Below are 21,467 nucleotides of genomic sequence, written 5' to 3' on the forward strand. Positions count from 1 at the left end.
CAAATGTGCCTATTTCATGGCTCCATGCCTCTGCTTGGTATTCTTTCTACCAGCCTGGTGAGCGCTCATTATGTTCAAGATACAGCACAAAGGTATCCTACTCTGGACAGATGATAAAAGTGCCCACTTGAGCCCTTTGTGCCTCTGTCATACCTCATACCTGGAACATGTTACCCATCTAACTCACTCTCCCTAATATATTTTAAGTCTTTTGATCCCAAACGCTTCTGTTGAACTGCTCTATGTACAACAGATCCTTAAAAATGTTCACTGACTACATGTAACCTCAACAAACCACTGGTACCTGCCCTACCCAAAAAAAAGAGACTTAAATACCCCTCATATTTTAACTCTTGAGTTATGTAACCAAAAAAATGAAGGATTTAAGAGACTTTGCTTCCATAAGGTTCTAGTCTTTGAAATCACAACACTGCTCCTCAGAATTGCCTGTATTTCCCAAAAAGGCTTTCTTTGAAAAAAAGGTTTTAGTGTTGAAGAAGACTGATAACTACTTCACTAGGAGTCAGAATATTTTCTCAATTGATAATTCACTAAACTGTGGGTAGAGCAATAATTTCTGTATTAGAAGTAAGAATCTTAGATCAAATTTCTTTGATATCACCTATCAAATTTTCTAAACTTGACTTAGATGACTTTTTCCTTACGGAAACTTTCTTTGACTCATCCTCCTCTTCGTTTACCACCTTTATAGTCTACCCAATGTTTTACTATTTCATTTGCACCACTAGTATCTTTGGGGTTGGGTCTTTATCTCTGAAAGACTGTTAACAAATCTGGTACATAAAAGGTATTCCACAAATATTTATGAGTAGAATCATCCAGTGCTAGCGTTACAGTGGATCCCATTTTAGCATTTATTTCTCTTTTTCCTGAGTTTGCCTCCTCCATTACTGTGCTAATGACGCCTCCCATATAAATAATTTCATATATTTCACATAAGAAATTTGCAATTTCATGTAATGTTTAATTGGAGTCTAAACATTCTCCACTGTCTAAAAGCATAACATTTCCTTCCTCCTAAAAAGATGATACATATGTATCTGATGATGTATACATCATGGAAAAGAAACATGGGAGAATATCTTAATCATATTTAACTAAAGAGCTTGTAGGCAACCAGGAAATCTGAAAGCAGACAATAAAGGCTTTTGAATTCCTTTTAAATATCATAGTTTAGAATAGCTACTTTAGTAACATATTTTTATTAAAAACATCACAAAGTATTCTCTAATAGTTGACTGGAAGACACATAAGCACATACAAACTTCTAATTTTAAATCAAATAAGTCCTGGGGATTTAATGTACAGCATAGTGACTATAATTAATAATACTGTATTGTATACCTGCAAATCGCTGGGAGTAGATCTTGAAAGTTCTCATTTTTTTTAACTAAGTATGGTGGTAGATGTTAACCAGATTTGTTGTGGTCATTTGGCAGTATATACAAATACTGAATCATTACATTGCATACCCGAAACTAATTGAGTTTTATAAGTAAATCATATTGCAATAAAAAAGGACATATAAGCACCTTTAAAATTTTTACTTAAATTATTATCACTTTATTTATGAAGCATAGCACTCTGATAAGCCCATGTTTTAAAAAGGCATATTACAGGGCCATCTGGGTGGCTCAGTTGTCATGAGATAGAGCCCCGCAATGGGCTCCCTGCTGAGTATGGAGCCTGCTGGAGATTCTCTCCTCCTCTCCCTCTGCCCCTCCCACTGGTGAGTGTGCACCCTCTCTCTCTCTGGCTCGCTCTAAAATAAATAAATCTTTAAAAAGGCATATCACATAAAGCTCTTTAACAGATGAGGGAAAACTTTAGTGAAAGATTTCTAGACTGCCATGATCAGATCAAGTATATTTTATAATTGTGAAGTATAAAACAAATCATCAACCATCATTTTTCCCCAACAATGTAGATAAAAACTATTATATATTTTATATTTATTATACCATAGTAACAAAAAACAAGTACACATGAATGACAAAAAACATGAGCCTCATTAACATTTTTAACTAAGACATAAGACTAGCAAGTCATCAGAATATTATTTATAAAGTACAATAGTTTTTATTTAATCACTGACAGATTTTTAAAAACATATTTTTCTGCCTAGCTTGTATAATATAGCAATTTAGCCAGCAAGCACTCTTATGAAGCAAACTAATTAAGAGTATCAGCTCTAGAGTTGGATTATGAGGGTCTGAACCCAAACTCTTCCATTTATTAACAAAGCTCTCTACCCATTTTCTTTTTTTTTTTTCTCTGCCCATTTTCTTATTTATATAACGAACGTAAGAGTGCCTACCTCATAGAGCTGTCATGAAAACTAAACTGGACTAATACATATAAATTGCTTAAAATACTGCATCATAAATAGCAAGCACTCAATAAAAACTAGTAACTACTATTATTACAGCAACTTAAAAGTACACAAGCTATACAGTTTTCTTATAGTGTATTTGTATCAAGTCTTATAATCTATAAAAGAATGATTTCCACTTAAACAAAACAAAACCCTACAATAAAGTGACTGTAAGTTAGTTTACCTGAGCAGTTTCTATTTTCAACTTGTCAATATTGAGGGTGTTTCTCTGTAATCCACTGGCAGCCAGTGACAGAAGCTGCTTCAGAGCTTTAATATCTTCTTGTACTTTAAGCATGGCTTTTGAAGACATTCTACTAATTTCTTCTTGTACCTGTTTTTGTTCCTTCACAAATTTCCTAAAAAGATACATAAAACTGAATTAAAAAAAAATACACCTTTGGTTTCCTACAGGAAAAAAGTATATTTACACTAGGTTGGTCAGACTCCTAGTGTTTTAAGAAGGAAATATTAAAAAATCATCTACGGCTCACATGCTTTTTTCAAAATGACAATAACAAAGTTTTAATTCCTATTATTCTGCTTTCTCTCAATTTATAAAAATATTAAAATTTTTACCCAAGTTAAAATGTTTAAAAGGAAGAAATGTTCCCCCTAAAATATAATCTAACATTCTTCAACATGATTTATCTAATTACATTTGACACACTTACTGGAGATTTTCAACATCCTGGCAGATGACAGGAGGTAGATTTTCATCCTTCAGTGCTTTACTATCCCTAAAAAAATGCCACAGATGTATTAAAGCCATTGAGATTATAAAAAGCTGAAAGTTGAGTTCCACTAGAGTATGCGTTAAAGGGGAGGAAATAAAGCAAATATTCCCCATTTATAGCTTTCATGGTTGATTTCAAATCTCTTTATAAAAAACTCTAAGTTTCCTGACCTTTAAAATAACTTTAACAATTCATCTGACAGGGAGATTTCTTTTCTAAAAAGACTGGCATCTATCATAAGTACACATAAATGCATCTGACCAAATGTTTAAGAAAAAAATGAGAAAATACAACAGATTAAATACTGAACTAAGCTCCCCTGGCTCAAAAATTCTATGACTGACTTTTTATTCAGTTTAAAAATATTAAAACATGCATTAAAGAAAGTCTACAAAACTTCTCATAACAAGATGCTCACTATATTTTACTTTAATTATTTCAATTTATTCTTCAACAAAACAAAACCTAGGAATGGGCTAAGGGAATCATAAATATTTAATGAGGATAGAAATAGGTGAAATTTGGCATGCTGTAATGTAATTATGAGTTAAATTTTAGTCAGAGATTGGCTACTACTTCCTTGATATAACCCTAAGCAAACCTCAGTCTCTTCCAGCTTTCTCATTTATGTAATAGGGCTAAAATATTCACAAGATGTTTTGGAGGCATGAATTTGATCATTTATTTACAAATGTCTTATTTAATGTAATACAAATTAAGTAAGAAAATATAAGTGTAGTAAAAATAGTGATCTTCAAACATATATGATGTATATGGAGGCTTTTCTCCCTCTTCATCATCAGAAAATGGTACGATATAGTAATTTATATATAAAAGGTGTTTTATACATAAAATTGAGCATAAGACATCCTAGAATTGGTTATAAATTTTCCTAATGATTAAAAATTAAAGATTTGACCTTTCAAAATCTTTCCAGAGCATATATTTATTATTTTATTTTAGACAAAAAGTGAATCGAATAATTTTTCTTCTAAATGCCTATATGGTTTCATTTACTTCCAATACCACCTGCCTATAAATTAACAAATAAAATTCTTCAATTAAAATATTTCAAAAGTTAAATTGTAAACTTACTCTGGTCTTGTTCCCGTTTTATCACCTAGAAAATTCAAGAAGCTTCATGTAAAAACAAGTCATTTAATAATGTAGTCTAAACACAAGTTTTAATTTAACACAAACTAAGGTATAAATAGAAACTGCTAAGCATTTTTTAGGCCTCTTACACATCATGTGAGGTCATGACTTGTCACAAACTCCAAACACAGCATGTTATGGAGACATATTCGTGTATATATAAACACACAGTTATGTATCTGATTTGTATCTATTTCTTTCAAGGGCAAGAATCTTCCTCTTTCAACTATCTTCCATGAAAAATATTCTTGCACAGTACAGTTTAACTCCTGAGAGTTTTACCTGATGCTTTCTCAGGTTCTACCAGTTTAGAATGCTAAAACATGTCAGATTACCTGGACGTCTCTAAATATTTTACAAAAGCAGCAATTTTTTTTAAAGATGAAGTTTTTAATGTGTGCAGATATATCAACAACTTTTTACTAACACCTATTTAGTGGTCATCACATTAATAGTATATGTCTAAAAACAGAAAAGTAAAAATGCTCTGTCAGCAAAATGCAATGACTCACTTTCTACTTTTCCAAAATTTATTTCACACTACAAAATAAGACCTGCTTAATTAAGAAAATACAGGAACACACAAAACTTCATCCCACCAGAGAACCTTAACGGTTCCTCTTACAACCTATTTCTGCACTTACACACACACATTTTTAAAAGCAATCAGGACGACTGTAAGTTAACATATCTTCTCAGCATGTTGTAATTGTCTTTTACATGTCACTTAACATGATTTTAAATGACCACAGAATACTGATGACATAGCTGTATCAGAACCTTTATGCCCAACCCTCTTCCTAACATAAGAGCATTCATTATATAAACAATGTTGCTACAATCAATGTCTTTATCTCCAAATACTTGTGCATGACTTTATTTGTATTCCAAACAAAGAGGAATTTATAGGTCAAAGATTCCATCAGGAAAGGCTTCTGATATATTATCAAACTGATCCTTTAAAACAATTGTTCCAATTTATCTTCCCACCTACTATGAATAAGAATACCTTTTCCATCACACCCAACAACAATGAACTTTTTTTAAAAATAATCACTGCCAATGTATAGACAAAAATGCCACTTCATTATAATCTAAATTCATATTTTTTTTTTAATTTTATTTATTTATTCGACAGAGACAGAGACAGCCAGTGAGAGAGGGAACACAAGCAGGGGGAGTGGGAGAGGAAGAAGCAGGCTCACAGCGGAAGAGCTTGATGTGGGGCTCGATCCCACAACGTCGGGATCACGCCCTGAGCCGAAGGCAGACGCCCAACCGCTGTGCCACCCAGGCGCCCCCTAAATTCATATTTCTGACAGTACTAAGTAAAACATTTCAAATGTTAATTAGACAAGTATATTTCTCCTTTAGTGAATGGCCTATTCAGGCTATTTATACATCTTTGAGGAATGTTTCTCACTGACTTCTAAGAGCTATTTTAACATTAAGCATATATATATTTCATGTGTCTATTTCTAAAATCAGACCCTAATTTTAAGATACGACTCAATTTCAGATGTTAAAATGTGAAAAAATAAGCATCTAGAAATCAAGTATTTTACTTCCAATTTCTCATTTACCTTTTGCCTTTGTCCATGGGGATTCTTTTGTTTACCTCTTTAATCTAACTATAATTTATTTTTCCATATTTTGTATTTCACTAATTCTCAGATCTTTCTCTTTCATAGCTTAACATTTCTGAAATGTTCTACAGATGGGGGTCTTTGGATGAGACACAGTAATATAAAGTAGGGATTTAATTTTTTTTTGAAATAGTGCAACTTTTTTATTCATTAATGTACTATTTTGCTCTTTCTTTGATATTCCATTTTTATTATATTTACAGAAGTTTATATACAGACAACCTGTGTATATAAAACTTAGGCCTGTTTTTAGCCTACCACAGGCCCTGACTAGACCATCTAGCTTAGCATCTGTAATACCTGTGGACTGCTATAAAAGCTCCCTAACAGCACTCCGTATCTGTTCTTGCCCTCCTGCACATTATCTTCCATATGGCTGCCAGAATGCTCTTCTTCAAATATGTATCTCATGTCACATTATCCACATCAAAACGCTAGTGGGTCTCAACTGTCCTCTGTGTAATTATAAAACTCCTTAAAGTGGCACACATGGCCCTTCCCTTTATGATGTCTGGAATCTGATCTTCCCATGCTGTAGCTCACTGGTCTTCCAGCAGTTCTTCAAAAGAGTAAAGATCATCCTCATCTCTAGGTCTTGTTCCATGCTCCCCCCACTTACAGAACATTGCTTCCTACCACTCTTCATCTATTAAACCCAATACTGCAGGTCCAGGCTAATTGATATAGCTACTAGAGAAACAGAGAAATCCTTTAGATTAAAAAAGAACCCCTTCACGTGTATAGCAGGTTAAAGGGAACCAGATGTGGGACATCAAGTCATGTGCACTTACTCTACATATTCCTTTTGTTCAACTCTAAGGAACAACCTGAGAGGAGGACAATTGGGGGGGGGGGGGGGGATTAACTCCTTATATTTCTCTTACTCCTTTGCCTCAATCAGCTCTTTTACATGGAGCCTTAAAGCAATTACAATAAAGAGAGAAACAGTTTCATAATTAAAATCAAAGTAGGTGGAGGGTACCAGACAGCTCCAGCCGAGTAAAAAAATAAGCTGTTAAAACATCTAAGATTATTTTTCTAATTTTGAAGTTGCTACAAAGAAAACTAAGTAAAAAACAAGAGATACACCCCAATGTTTAAAAATCAATTTTCAGTCAAAGAAACATAATCCCAAATTTTCTAAGTTTAAAAGGATTTTAGGATAGCCGGCTTTTAAAACAGTACTTCACCCTAGAATAGCATCTCTAATAAAAACCACATCCAAATCAAAAAATTCTCACATAGATATATAGACTCAGCATGTTTTACATCTTCATCTATTACGTCATTCTAAGTTCTTCAGAGGGGTTCAGTGCAATATGCATGTATATACCCTAGTGAAACATCCTTTCATCAGAGGCAGAAGAGACATTGCAAGACAAAACAAAAAATCATGCACAGGGAATCAACAAAACTAAAACACTTTTCAAAATGAATCTGGATTGGCAATTTTTAAAAAGAATATTCAGCATGGCAAGAGCGCAGAGAGAAGGGCATTTTCATATTAGCTGGTGGGAAATAAATTGGTAAAACCTTTCTGGAAAGTAATTTCACAATATATACCAAGAGTCTCCAAAACTCTCCTTCTCTTTAAGCCAATGATTTAATTTTCTAGGTATTTGTTTAAAAAAAATAACCAAAACTATGAATGAAAATTTATAATAAAAGGAAACACCTAGACAGCATTTACTATGTGCCTGGCTCTGCTGAAGTTTTATAAATAGTAATCCTCAGACCAACACTGTTCTTTTCCCCCACTTTACAGATAAAGAAACTAAAACAAAGAGGGATAAGTAACCTTAATAAGGTCACTAAGCTTGTAAATAGTTGGGGAGATTTGAAGCCAGACAATTTCAGCTCAAGTCTACACCCTTAAACTACAATACTATGTTGCCTCTCCCTATAAAGATGCTCAATATGTTGATACTTCCCAGAATAAAAGAACTGAAAACAAACATTAATAATAGAATGATGGTTGACTAATGATACACTGATTCATAAAGGTGATATTAAAGCAGCAGTAAAATATTCCTAAAGAATTACTGAATTGACAAATACTTGTGATATAATACATGAGAATGAACAGGTTACAAAGTAGTACAGTTGACCTTTGAACAATGCAGGGATTAGGGTCCCAACCCCCCAGGCAGTTGAAAATCTGCACATAATTTTTGACTCCCTAAATTTTTGACTCCCCTAATTTTTGACTCATAGCTTACTGCTGACCAGAAATTTTACTGACACTATAAAGAGTCAATTAACACACACTATGTACTAAATATTGCATTCTTACAATAAAATGTTATTAAGGAAATCATAAGGAAATCGTAAGGAAAACACATTTACAGTACTCCACTGTTATTTACTGGAAAAAATCCACTGTAAGTGGACCTAAACAGTTCAAAGCATGTTGTTCAAGGGTCAACTTGTACACTGTATATGCATGCATGATCCCAACTTAAGAATATATATTAATACACACATTAAAATAGCTACATAAGACATATGCACATACAAAACTCAGTTTTCTACAAAAATAAAATCTTAAACACACAGTACACACAAAATTTGTGAAATATAAAGCAAACAAATTTAAAAGTAAAAATTTTACTAGTGAATATATAACTAAAAATGTTCCTGACATAGGAATTTAAGTTACTGTTAGAACATAACATTACTTACTCTTTTTATCTGATGAGCTACTAAAATCTATACCACCAAGGCCTTCATTGCCTGCAGTTGAAGTTGCTGCTGTGGTTCCCAAAGTCAAGCCTAAAGCATTCTGTCCAAGTCCTACAAATAAGCCAAATATAATTTACAAAGTTCACTGAAACTCTTTATAATGATTTTCCCTTAATGACCAAAGCTCTCAAATGCTTTTAAGTTGGATCCCATTTTTCTTCATACTTGATTTAAGCAAATGACAAGGAATAAGTCTAGAGCTGGGAGTCAATGGTATATGTAGTTTGGATGATATAATTTTAACTTCTTTACTTTTTAGGTAATTTTTTTTAAGTGTAGTTGACACACAATGTCACATTAGTATACAACAGTGATTTAACAAGTCTACGCATTATGCTATGTTCACCGTAAGTGTCACTACCCCATCTGTCACCATACAACCGTATTACAATACCACTGATTATATTCCCTAGGCTATACTTTTCATCCCTGTGACTTACTCATTCCATGACTGGAAGCCTATACCACCCCCCTCCCCTTCGTCCATTTTGCCTGTCCTCCCTACCCTTTCTGGCAACCATCAGTTCTCTGTATTACGGGTCTATCAATTTTTCTTTACTAAAAAAGTCAGAGTGTATCTGTTAATTCAATAAATGTGAACATACTATTTGTTTTTTAAACCCTCCTAAAAAAGCAGTTTTAGTTTGTATATTTTAGGTGAATACTTCTTGTCTTCCAGTCATGCTTTGGAATTGTATACTTTTAAAATAATCTAATATTGGATGTGTTAATTAACTTCATGGGCATTTATAATGTGCATGTATATATGAAATCATCATGCTCTACACCTTAAATATCTTACAATTTTACTTCTCAATTATACCTCAACAAAGCTAGTGAAAGATAAATAAAATAAATAAATAAAATAACCTAGTAATGATTTATAAGATTTCAGTATAACATAAAGCAAATAGTTTTACTATTAATGAAATTTAAAGAACTAAGAGTTGGAAGCCTTACAGTTCAAACATCATCAAAATTTCAAACTCCTAAGCTTTTTTAACAAAACCTTAATGAAAGAAGTAGACTTCATTTATTTAAATCCTACCTCACACAAAAGGAATTGAAGGGGCTAAACTATAATTAACCTTAAGTCATTAATGTATGCTTGTGAATCAAGTAGAAAAATTTTAAAGACCATGCACTGGTAAATTATCGAAGTCCATGCATTTCCAAGCCGACACACTGTGGTTCTTTTTGGACAGATGCTATTTACTTTAAAAGCAGAGGAAACAGTAGGATATACTGGATAAGAGCATGGGATAACTGAAAACTGCATTTAAATACTGGCAATGTGTGAAATATAGCTAAATAAATGTCCATTTTTAAAAATATCAATGGCATCTTTAGGTTAGCATAACCATAAATCAAGCACTGACCTGTATCTAGAGTCTCAAAAAAATTAGAACAGGCCTAAAAACTCATTAGCAAGACACAAAAACAATCCTCCACCTCCCTTTTCTGTTATTTTTGTGTTTTGCTCTAACAGGAATCTTTGGGAGAGATGTTTAAATACTTATCCTGCAAAGAAATGTTACAGTCATCCAGTGATTTGGTTATTAGGAGACATTTTGAACAGCTACAAGGTTAGACAATAGTGACAAAAATAAGTATTTGAAAGATCACTGCAAACTTGAATGCTACATATTTTTATAGATTATCTTCACCAACTGTTTTTTTCCCATTCCACTGACCTGGAGTTTCTTCATTAAATTTAGTATCTGAATAGAGTACATGGAAGAACCATTTAACTTTAATAGAAAACACCAGGTCATACTCCTTCCTCTCTCCCACATAACCAGGTATTAGACACATATGATGTCTTCAGTAAAACTTCTGAAATTAAATAGCCATTATAAATGAACATATGCATTATTAGAAATTCTGTGATTTCAACATGTTTCAATGTTGAAAAACATGTTTTTCCTAATGCATAAATTGTTAAAGAGAAATTCTTGATGTTTTATTGCTATGTGAGATAATTATACAATGTTTTCAAATCAGCGGAAAGCTTTTCTCACTCCTACGTTATATTATTATATTACATTACATATAGTATCATATTTCCTCTATTATTCATTCCCAATATTCAAAACATCTGTAGAATCCCTAACATGAGGCTAATTTCAAAATAAGCATGAAATGAAAAATCAATCCAAGACAGAAAATATTAAGTATTCTCTGCCAAGTGAATTGATAATTTAGTATTTCGCCTGACTATCATAAATTTAATACCTGTGTTCTAAAACTGCCTTCAAAGCATGCTAATACCCTCTCCTGATGTCTGTAATGGAAAGCCATTCTTAAAACCAGGGCTTAAAAGTTTAAGTTGTTTTACAATGGACTTAGATACTAAATGACCCAAGACTATGCAACTGCCATTTATTAAAAAGGTAAGTTTCTCTACAATAGTTTACAGGCTCCTTAAACAGGCTCTTCTTTGCTTCTTGATCTAGTCGGTCAATATTGAGAAACAGAAAAATTTACTTCTACAATATGGCTAAGATGTCTAATTATGTACGAAAAACATTACTTTTTATTCAGTTTTCATACTAAACAAAAACCATACAGGTTAAGGAGACAATGTGGTCTGTTCAAAAGGTCAAAATACAGATAAAGTAAATTTAAATATAAATATTTATTATTCCGGAAAATGAATACAATCAATTACCTGATGTCGCTGTATTTGAACTCTGGAAAAGCGAACCTCCCAAACCAGCTAAGGCTCCCCCTAAGGAAAGGCTTGTTGATGCGGTGGTAGTTGTGGCTGTTGTTCCACCCAAATTATTGAGGGTAAATCCTGTAGATGCTGTAAGAAGTGAAACTGTAAGGCTTCACAAGGAAACATCACTTCTAAGAACACCAGAAAAAAATACAAAACACTTCCACCAAAAACAAACCCCCTCATGTCCGTGATAAAATTCACTCTTAGGGAAAACTACTCGCTAAAGATAAAACTATATGTACTTAAGAATAAAGAGAAATAGTACCTTAAAGCAAACGCTAGTGACAGAAATAAGAGTTTTGGGTAATACTAGAATGGTATCAAGTAACTGATTCCAGACAGTAATAGAGTTTTCAACCCAGGACACCAACTTCGCCTTCAAAATGGAATGACTCCTAAGCCAGGCAAGGTTTATGCAAACTCTTATCCTTCCTTGTCACCAAAATGCTCCTTGAAAACAAAGTGGATATTAATAGTTTTACATGTTACCTCTCACCCTGTCCCTGCTATGCTCTGTAGAGATCAACTTCTAGGATGGCCCCTGCTGCTTTAAAGCCCAATGATGATCTTCTTCAAAAATCAGCAATTTAGTAGGTCAAAACTGCTGAGTGATTAAGTGTTTGTTTGTTTGTTTTAAAGTTGGTTTCTCACGGGGTAGGGAGCCCAATGTGGGGCTTGAACTCACAACCCTGAGATCAAGACCCGAGCTAAGATCAAGAGTCAGATGCTTAAACAACTGAGCCACTCAGGCGCCCCCCCCCCCCGAGTGATTAAAATAAAAACTTTCCAAAACCAAAGTTATCTTTAATAAAGGTAGATACCTATATTCACTAGCCAAAAACAAAATAAAATTCAACCACAAAACATGACTTTTTCCATTCTGCCTTACCTGCTGGAGTTGATGTCAGAGCAGACGAAAGAGTAAGACCACTAGCTGAGGTAGAAGTAATAGGGAGAGCAAATGGTGTGGCAGATGCGGCAGGTTTAGTGAATCCTAAACTGAAACCTGTTGTAGACGCAGATGTAGTGGCTGGCGTTCCTGTGTCAAACAAACAAACAAAAAAACAAATCCTATTTTACCATAACTGTGTATGTACCATACCAGTTTCAATCAGGATCCCTAAAAGTTTGTGATCCTACTTTTGTAGATAGGAGGATACTTGGATATGTATGAAAAAGGAAAATATACAAGTTGGAACCAAATCATGGCGGATACTTAAAAGAGGACGCTATGATTTAGGAAAAGCAAAATAAAGTCCAATCAATGTGGTAATATTGAAATCCAATTTCAGTTCGACCCCTGGATTTACCTAAAAGAGCATTTACCCTTCCTTTCCTTTATACTCAGCAGAAAAATATCCCTCCCCTCCAAGGCTAAACCACCATTCTCTACTGCTTCCTCTTCCTTTTGTGTTTCTGTCTGCTTCTGCTACTCCTTTCAGTCTGCTTTTGTCCATCTCCTTCCTCTGTTCACTTCTTATATGATACTGCTTATGGCTCCAGGCCTGCTCCCATACTTTCCAACTGCAGAATTTCAACTAGAGGAACATGGGTCTAAATCCACACCTACCAGAGTCTCCACTGGTTACCTCTACCTGGATGTCCTTTCCCTTTGCACCTCTTCATCTCCCTATACAAAAAAAAACTTTCCTAAATCCCCAGCCGTGGTCCACTCAGTTGCTCAAGCCAGAAACCATAATCACCCCTGACATCCCTTCTCTCTCCTGCACTCCACTAGTCACAAATCCTGTTGATTCTACTGCAGAAATAGCCCTGGATTACAAGCATCCTCAAAACCCTTAGTTCAGGTCATCTCCCTCTCAAGTATAATTATAATAACCTCTTAATTTGTTTCTGTGCTATTGGTCCTTCTAAACTTTAATCTATTCTTGGAATTATTTCGGTTACTTAAAAATGAGAGAGAACACCAACAAAAAATAATACCCCAGTGATTCTCCCTGACTGAAGGTTCTTATTAGTTCTATACTATCTCTACACCATAGAGTCGAAAGGCATGGCACACAACCACCTTTCCTATCTAGTCCCAACCTGCTCCTCACACCCCCTCTCCCTATCATTCACACTTCTGAATCCTAAACTCCAAGAACCAAGTACTCTTCCTATTTCTCTGGATCCCCTTATGACTGGGCCTTTCCACTCCTCCATCAGGAATGATGTTTCCTGCCCCCAATATAAACTCCCACTCTTATCTTCCTCTGCCTTCCTTGGTGCCTTTCATACTTGTTAGAGTATTTACCAGATCACACAAGAACATATTACTATTCCTGCCAGTCACCTTCACCTCATAACCCACTGAATGCCTTACTCATGTACTCAGCAGTTCTTGGCATCATCAGTACCATCCTCACCACCTGTACCATCACCACACCAACAGCTAATGCTAAATGTTCAAAGCATTATGTGTACCTAAGGCCACAGAGTTAGGAAGTAGTAGCTGATCAAAAACATTAAATAAAGAAATACATAACGACCTGTATTTTGGCTTCTCCTCGAGGCGCTAAGAGAAGCAGCTGCCAGAAATTGAACTTCGGACTGCCCTTACCACAACCAGAAATTCCTGCCAGAGTACAGTGCTTTGAAATCCTGTATGGGTTCTACAATCTCAGAAAATAAGAGAATCCAACTGTTTGCCCTTGAAGCCAATCCTGTCCAAAACTCTGGTAGCAAACAGATGTGTTACACTTTCTGCTGATAACAGGTGAGTAGCATCCAAATGAACAAAGTCCACCACTCTTTAATTTCAATTTTTATTTTAAATTAATAAATTTAACTGAGTTTCCTCACTGTCCTTTCATTCATTCATTTCCTTGGACATTATTAACTGCCATCCTACTTACTCACATTCCCTTTAGCATATCACTACAGAGACTATGATGTTTTTGAGATGGAAGGAAATCCAAAAACTTTTTAGTCCAATACACTGGTTTTATAGATAACTAAAAGCTGTCAGATACTACATGACTACCTGAGACCTCACAATGATTTGGAGGTACAAGCAGGGTTTAATTCCAAGACTTCTGGCCTATAGTTTGTTGCTTTTTTTCACTAAGAGGATTCAAACAACTACAAAATACAATGTGAAATAAATCTCCACAGAAAAACCATTTCTGTATTTAAGGTGTTTTTTCTGAATTAAAAAGTCATTGACTTTTTTAAAAACTCCAATACTGAAAGGTCCTGTAATGAGTCGGTGCTGGCGATCTGTATTAGGTTCCTTACATGCTTCCTTCCATACCCCAGCTCTGTGAGATATTAAGAAAGAGAAAAGTAGAAAACCACAGATCTGGGGTCTTTCCTCAAAAATTCTTACCCAGAGTTAATCCTGTAGTTATGGTTGTTGCTATTCCCGGGGACAAAAAGAGAAATAAAATTTAATCATCAATGGAAGATGACATTTTGGGGGGTTTATCACAAGGGCAGGACTTGAAGTCATCCTCAGGGTGTGATACTACAACAACCAGTATCTTCCACCATAACCACTAATACAAACGTTCTTCCTATAGCACTGGTTTTCATATTACAGGCTGTATAGAATTTGATAAATTAGGGAATAAGATTTATAAATGCAAACAACTACTGCTTATAGCAACATTAGGCAAGGACAAAAAAAGCTACTCCAAGCAAACACTGGCACAGAGAATTGTCTCAGAAGCTCACTGGCTGCTCTCATATTTACTCCTGCAGTTCTTACATTTTCTATGTGTGGCTGTGAAAAGTTGCAATCAAAGCTGGAAGGTCAATGCAAAAAGTGGTAACAGAGACCAAGAGGCCCTGAATGGAGAGAATAGAGTAAATAAAGAAGTAAAGTTTTTAAATGGCAGCACCAGTGAAACATATTTTTAACTTAATAATAACCAAATATCTGTTAAGTATTAAAAAACAAACAGCTTTTTATTATTGAAATGTCTACCAGAAACCTTGACCTCTAGCCCCTTCCCCATCGAAACAACTGTTTTAATTATACAAAAACTTAAAACATCTCTTAAGAAGGTAAATTATAATGTTATAGCAAGATAGGATTCTGACCGTCCCACATATGCTAAATTAATAAATATCCAAATTGGTAAACTTGACTTATCTTCACCAAGGTAACACACTGCATTATATAATCCAATATAAAAATTAAATTAATTCTTTAAAGAAGTATATCTTCTATGTGTCAAGTATATTAAAAAAAGTTATTTAAAAAGAGACTTTATTTCTTTAAATGTGTTTTCCTTCCCCCTTTTTTTTTTAAGATTGATTTATTAATTTTTGAGAGAAAGTTTGAGTGTATGGGGGGCACAGCAGAGGGATAGGGAGAAGAGAGAGAGACTCTCAAGCCGACTTTCCAAGGAGCCTGAAGCCCAAAGCAGAGCTCATTCCACAACCATGAGATCATGACCTGAGCGGAAATCAAGAGTGAGACCCTCAACCAACTGAGCCACCCAAGCGCCCCTAAATGTGTGTTTTCCTTTACACTAAAATAGATCATAAAGAATGTTGGGCCTATCACTGGCCCTTAATTCCATATCCCTATATATTTTTTCATCTTACTATTTACCATTTTTCAGGTCTGCCACCAATGACAATCCCTGTAAAGGGAAAAGATACAGAACAGAACTTGAAACAGAATATCCCATACCTACTCCCTGCAAATGTGACAATCATCCTTACCTGTATTTGTTCCTCCTAGAGTGAACCCAGTGGTAGGTTTTGATCCAAAGAGCCCAGTTCCAAAACCAGCTGAAGGAGCAGATGTAGTTGCAGGAGTTGCAGTGCTTCCAAGAGTTCCAAAATTGAGCCCCACAGAAGGGTTGCTTGTTTATAAAAAACACAAAATAAAGTCTACTAGAGCCAGTATTTCCTTAAGAAAAATAAAAATTAACTCTTCAAGGTTAAGTATCTTCTTTCATTTAACATACTCAATATATTGCCAGACTACAAAAGGAACTATTTTTAACCAACCAAATTCAAATATTTTCCTGTTCTCTTCAAAAATATGTCACATACAAAAGATTTCAGATCCCAAGTAATCATTAACAGTAACACATACTCTGCTTTTATAAGTTTTATTGAAAGCTAGCATATTTTAAAATGGCCATAGAGAAACCCTATGAATGTGGATCATTTTCCTCTTGAATGACTCATGTATAGTTTACACTTCTAAATCATTTGTTCTTCCCCAACTACTACTAATATAAAGAAAAATAAAACATACTCAGAAATAAAAAAGTTATTCTAAGTTGTCTTTGCCACCTCTCTGTTGCTATATCACCATAATCATGGAGTTGGGCAGGAAGAAGAAGATGCAGTTAGTTTTCTTGCCACCAAAACAGCAGTAAGAACTGGGGTAGGGATGGGAAGAGGAAAAGGACTAAACATAACCTGGCAAGAGTAAAATACAAGGCAAAATTACCCTCTATCCAGATTATGTTTTCATCAGCAGAAATCCTCTTCAGAGTTTTTGAAAGCTTAAAAAGAACAGCTGATAATAGCAAGTGATGTGAACAAAGTTCACAACTTTCAGCTATTCTTATCAAAACTCAGGGGCTCATATTTGCTATCTATAGTGGGAAAGCAAATATACAAATAAACAAAAAATCCTGACAACTTGACACTCCAAAAACTGTGTAGGAGAGTTAAGAGAGATGTTAACACATAACATAATGGGAGCTACCATTTATCCTATATAGGTATCCTCATTCCGTCTGCCTGCCCTTCCAGACACAATCACCGTTAAGAGAAGCCAAGGTCAGTTTTAAAAAGCTTGAAAGTCTGGGACATTTCAATTTAAGGAGGCAGCAGTCTTATGGCTGGGTTCCAGTACCAGCTCCCCAGTATCCTTGGGACTTGTGTGACATAACTTAGCTCTTTTGATCCTCTATTTCCTCATGTGCAAAATGGGAATAACTTGACAGACTTTTTGCAAAAGATTAAAAGATTATGCATGGTGAATTAACTTCACTTAATAAATGCTGCTACTACTGTCATCATTAGGAACTTAATAAATTCAACTAAACACATTATATACAAGGTATTATGCCAGCCAATCACTGTGAGGGGAACAGAACTTGAAATCAGCCATCAACACCAAGTAGGGGGAAAAAAGGGAGTGTGCCCTGTGTCTTAGTTTATCACTGATTTTAAAACGATCTCTAGGAGCACAGGTGTGTGAAGTACAGAGGGTTGGCAGAACAGGGTTGCAAAGTCTCAAGAACAAAGCACAAATCTTTAAACATTTAATCGACTGAATTAAAAAGGTATTTTAATAAACAATTATTGGCAAATTTTGACCTCAAATTAAGAAAATGGTTATTATGCTCTCCTCCCTCCCAAATAATTCAGTGATGCCATTTGATTTTACTGCTACTCCATAAACATACAAAAGATGTACAGTGAAATTATGTATTTTTAGACAATTAAAATATTTAAAATTTCTTGACAACTTAAAATAACTGAAGACACAATGAAGTGTTTCATAATTAAATATGAAAACATTACCAAAGAAACACATCAAAGTGATATCTTCTTACTCAGAAAAGCAAAAGAGAAATTTCTCTGCCGCAGAGAAATTTACTTAGTTTAACAAAAACCACCCCAGAAAGGACCACGTTTTGTCTCAACCCACTATTATCTGCCAATGACTCATCAGGATATGTTAAAGAAAAGCCAAGTTGCCTCCAACAGGTCAGGAATACTGTTTTAACTTCTCCAGCATGCCCTAATGTGGACTCAGAAAGTAACATTTATTGAGCACTTACCAAGTGTCAGATATGATGCCAAGTACTTTACATGCTTTACCTCATTCAACAACTCTGTGAGGTAAACCCCTTTCCAGATGTGGGAACTGAGACTTGGAGAGTAACTTCGCTAAAATGATTTACCTAAAGAGACTAAGTCACCAGAAGGCACTAGGGGAAGTCAGGTCTCCAAACCAATACTCCACCAAACAAATGTTAGACTGTTTCTCCTTTCATTCATTTATCTAAACCCTAAAACTCTAAAAAACTTTAGAGGTTTTTGTTTTGTTTTGTTTTAATTTTATTTAAGTAATCTCTATACACAGTGTGGGGCTTGAATTCACCATCCCAAGATCAAGAGTTTCATGCAGTTCTTACTGAATCAGCCAGGTACCCCTTACCTAAGCCCTTCTAAAGACTGTGTACATGTTTCTAGCTGATAACTAATAATTCCTTTACTCAGTCATTCAACAAATATTTATTAAAGCCCTCTTCATGTACCAGGAACTGTCACAGGAATTGAGGATGGAGTGGTAAATAAGACTCAGATCCTGCCTTCAGTAAATTTCCAGATTATTCAATCATTCATTCAAAAAATGTGTACTGAGCTCCACCATGTCTACCAGGGGAAAAAAAAATACAACAACCAGTATGAAAAGGTCTTTGCTGTCACGGAGCTTCCATTCTATTGCTGGGATCAGAAAATAAACAAGTCAACAAAAACACAATGAACTGATTACAACTGTGATAAATGTTATGTTACAGAGTACTAAGAAGATGGAAACATCCTCTACACTTACAGATCTAAAAAGGCCTCTGTGGAGATGTCGACATTTGAGTCCCAAAAGTAGGCACTAGCTTGGCATATGAGGCAGGAGGTGGTAGGGGAATTCCAATCAGAGAGAACTGCCCCCAAGTGGGAAAGGGTTTGGCCAATCCCACCTGAAGAACTGAGATAATGCCCAAGTTGCTACAGCAGTATTTTTCAAACTAAGATTAGGATCCATTAGTATAAAATCAATTTAACAGATCACAACTAGCATTTTAAAAAAATGAAATGCAACAGAAGAGAAAATATCAAAGTGCATCACATAAATTAAGGATAAATATCTTTCTTTGAAACTCTGTTTCAGTTATTTCTTTGCCTGTACCTATAATGAAATAATTTTTTTCATGGTAGGTCTGTATCACTAAATTGGAACAAACTGAAATGAGGAGATGGGCTTCGGATGAGTCTGAGGAGGTTCCAGATTATTTGGGTCTTGTGGATCACGGTAAGATTTATTTTTACCTCATTCCAAGGATAATGAAAAATCATTAAAGGAAGGCAATGGGATTTTAAAAAAAATGACTCTGACTATAATGTGGTAAAAAGGTTTTTTTTTTCCAAAGTAGATTTTTGAGACAGGAATTGCGATTCCATTGAACTAATCTAAGTAGATGATGGGAACAGTTTTCATCAAATACCAGAAGGGTTACTGGGTGAAAACCTGAAAGAAATCCTAAGTATTTTTATAAGAATGTAAGCTTCAGGAGAGTAGGACCCTTATTTATCTCACCATCTAAAACAGAGTCTATTATACAGGAGGGTGTTCAGTAAATATTTGTTCCATGAATGACAAGAGCTTGCAACAGGGTGATGGCACTGGAAGTGAAGCAAATGGAAACTGAATAATTAAAATTATCAGGCCTGGCTGATTAAGGGTGCAGAGAGAAAAGGCGGTATTAAGGTACATTCCCAGATTTTTTACTTGCCTATGTAGTCTGTACCCGACCCCCACCCCTGCCGCTTTTTAATGCAACGAAGATATTTTTGCCTTTTTAATCTACAATCACATTCCTCAAGCTTCAGGAGATAGCCTGTAACACTTTCTATGCACACTTCTTGATGTAATGAACTCCTCCACTTTTACCTTAAAAAGATTGAGTTCTAAACATTAAATCTCTCACCATGAAAATGACCTTTAACTATTTTAATGGTCTCTTTCTGGACCTTTGCTAGCTATATTTCGTCACCGCCTGAAGTGGTGGTTTTGCAGGTTGCACAAAAACGATAAATACGCTACCTACATTTTTCAATGTAAGTAGAAGATAATGTGAGTCATTACAACACTCATATACTAATTTGCACATACTGTTCAAAATTATCGCCAATAAATGACGCAACACGTATTTAAAACAAGAAACTACAGTAACAAAGGATAGGGTTCCATTAAGTACAAAGACGTGAGCTCGTTTAAAATACCACCAAATCATTAAAGCAGTGGAATGTCCAAAACTGTGTATCCTGCAATGGAATCTGAATTATCAGAGATAATCTTGTAACTGTCCTCCTTAAAATTTTCTATTGTCTTTTTCTGCAACCCCAGAAAAAGCCACAATGTCGTTCATTCGTTCTGTGCCTCAGACTACCTCACTGCTAGGACTCGGCGTGAAATCCCGGGCCTTTTCACCCAGCCAGACCCCACTCGGTAGAGACACTGTGTGAACCATCGTGGATTCTGGGGACCTCACAACCCTGTGACAATCCTCCCGACTAGGCCGCCAAACGGCAGGACTACGAGGCTGGCGCTGCGCAAGTTTTTTGTTTTTGTTTTTGTTTTTTCCAGGCCCACCAGAAAGGAAGCCAGCGGGAAGAGAGAGGGACGGGCCCACCCAAGAGTCTCGCGGGGAGGACCCCGGCCGGGAAGGCGAGGAAGCTCGGTTACCTAGATGCCCCGGTCCCGAAGGAGAAACCGCCGCCTGCGCCGGTCCCGCCGGCGGCTACAGTGGTGGAGCCGAGCGTGCTGGTCCCGAAGGAGAACCCCGCGGACATGGCTGCCGGGGCTCAGCGCCGTCAGGAAGCTGCAAGGGGTCTGGGACGCTCCTCTCTCAAAGCCACGGCGAGCCCGGTAGCATCGCTCTCGCCCAGCCGCGACCTGGCGGGAACTTCAAGCCCCAGTGACTGAGAGGACAAGGCCAAAGTGGGTGGGGCAACCACCCGAGAGCACGTTACGGCGCCTGCCGCGCGCACGTAACTCACCAGGAGCGAGCCCGTCGCGCAAGGCACCCTGGGATGGGGGTGGGTCGGCGCGCTGCGCAAGGCATCCTGGGAGGGGGTGGGCTGGGGGCGGTTCCGGCCCTCTTAAGCGGTAGGCGCGTAGCGGTAAAGACCAGCGAAACCGTTTCCTTTAGTCCTGTACTGGCGTATGCGTTGACGTAATCTGTACTTTATTGCTGTTGAATCTTAATTATTGCTTATGTCCTTTCCTACTGCTAAAAGGGATGGGCGGAATCCCAGAGTGGGGAAGGCCCTATTGAGCAATCCAAGCCCTGCTATAGAAA

The 21,467-nt window shown here is 36.0% G+C and overlaps 1 protein-coding gene across 1 annotated transcript in view; it reads right to left on the reverse strand.

Moving 5' to 3' along the window:
- NUP58 (nucleoporin 58) overlaps positions 1–21,178 on the reverse strand; it is a 39,145-nt gene extending 17,967 nt beyond the window's left edge. The window contains exons 1-8 of the mRNA XM_026493018.4: positions 20,852–21,178; positions 16,078–16,220; positions 12,290–12,439; positions 11,347–11,484; positions 8,616–8,726; positions 4,228–4,252; positions 3,070–3,135; positions 2,580–2,754 (exon numbers count right to left, since the gene is read on the reverse strand). Of these exons, the coding sequence (XP_026348803.1) occupies positions 2,580–2,754; positions 3,070–3,135; positions 4,228–4,252; positions 8,616–8,726; positions 11,347–11,484; positions 12,290–12,439; positions 16,078–16,220; positions 20,852–20,958 (915 nt within the window). The 5' untranslated portion in view covers positions 20,959–21,178. The remainder of the gene's footprint in view (positions 1–2,579; positions 2,755–3,069; positions 3,136–4,227; positions 4,253–8,615; positions 8,727–11,346; positions 11,485–12,289; positions 12,440–16,077; positions 16,221–20,851) is intronic.
- Between the last annotated feature and the right edge of the window lie 289 nt (positions 21,179–21,467).

The sequence above is a fragment of the Ursus arctos genome, unplaced genomic scaffold, assembly GCF_023065955.2.
Source record: "Ursus arctos isolate Adak ecotype North America unplaced genomic scaffold, UrsArc2.0 scaffold_10, whole genome shotgun sequence".
NCBI classification, from domain to species: domain Eukaryota; kingdom Metazoa; phylum Chordata; class Mammalia; order Carnivora; family Ursidae; genus Ursus; species Ursus arctos.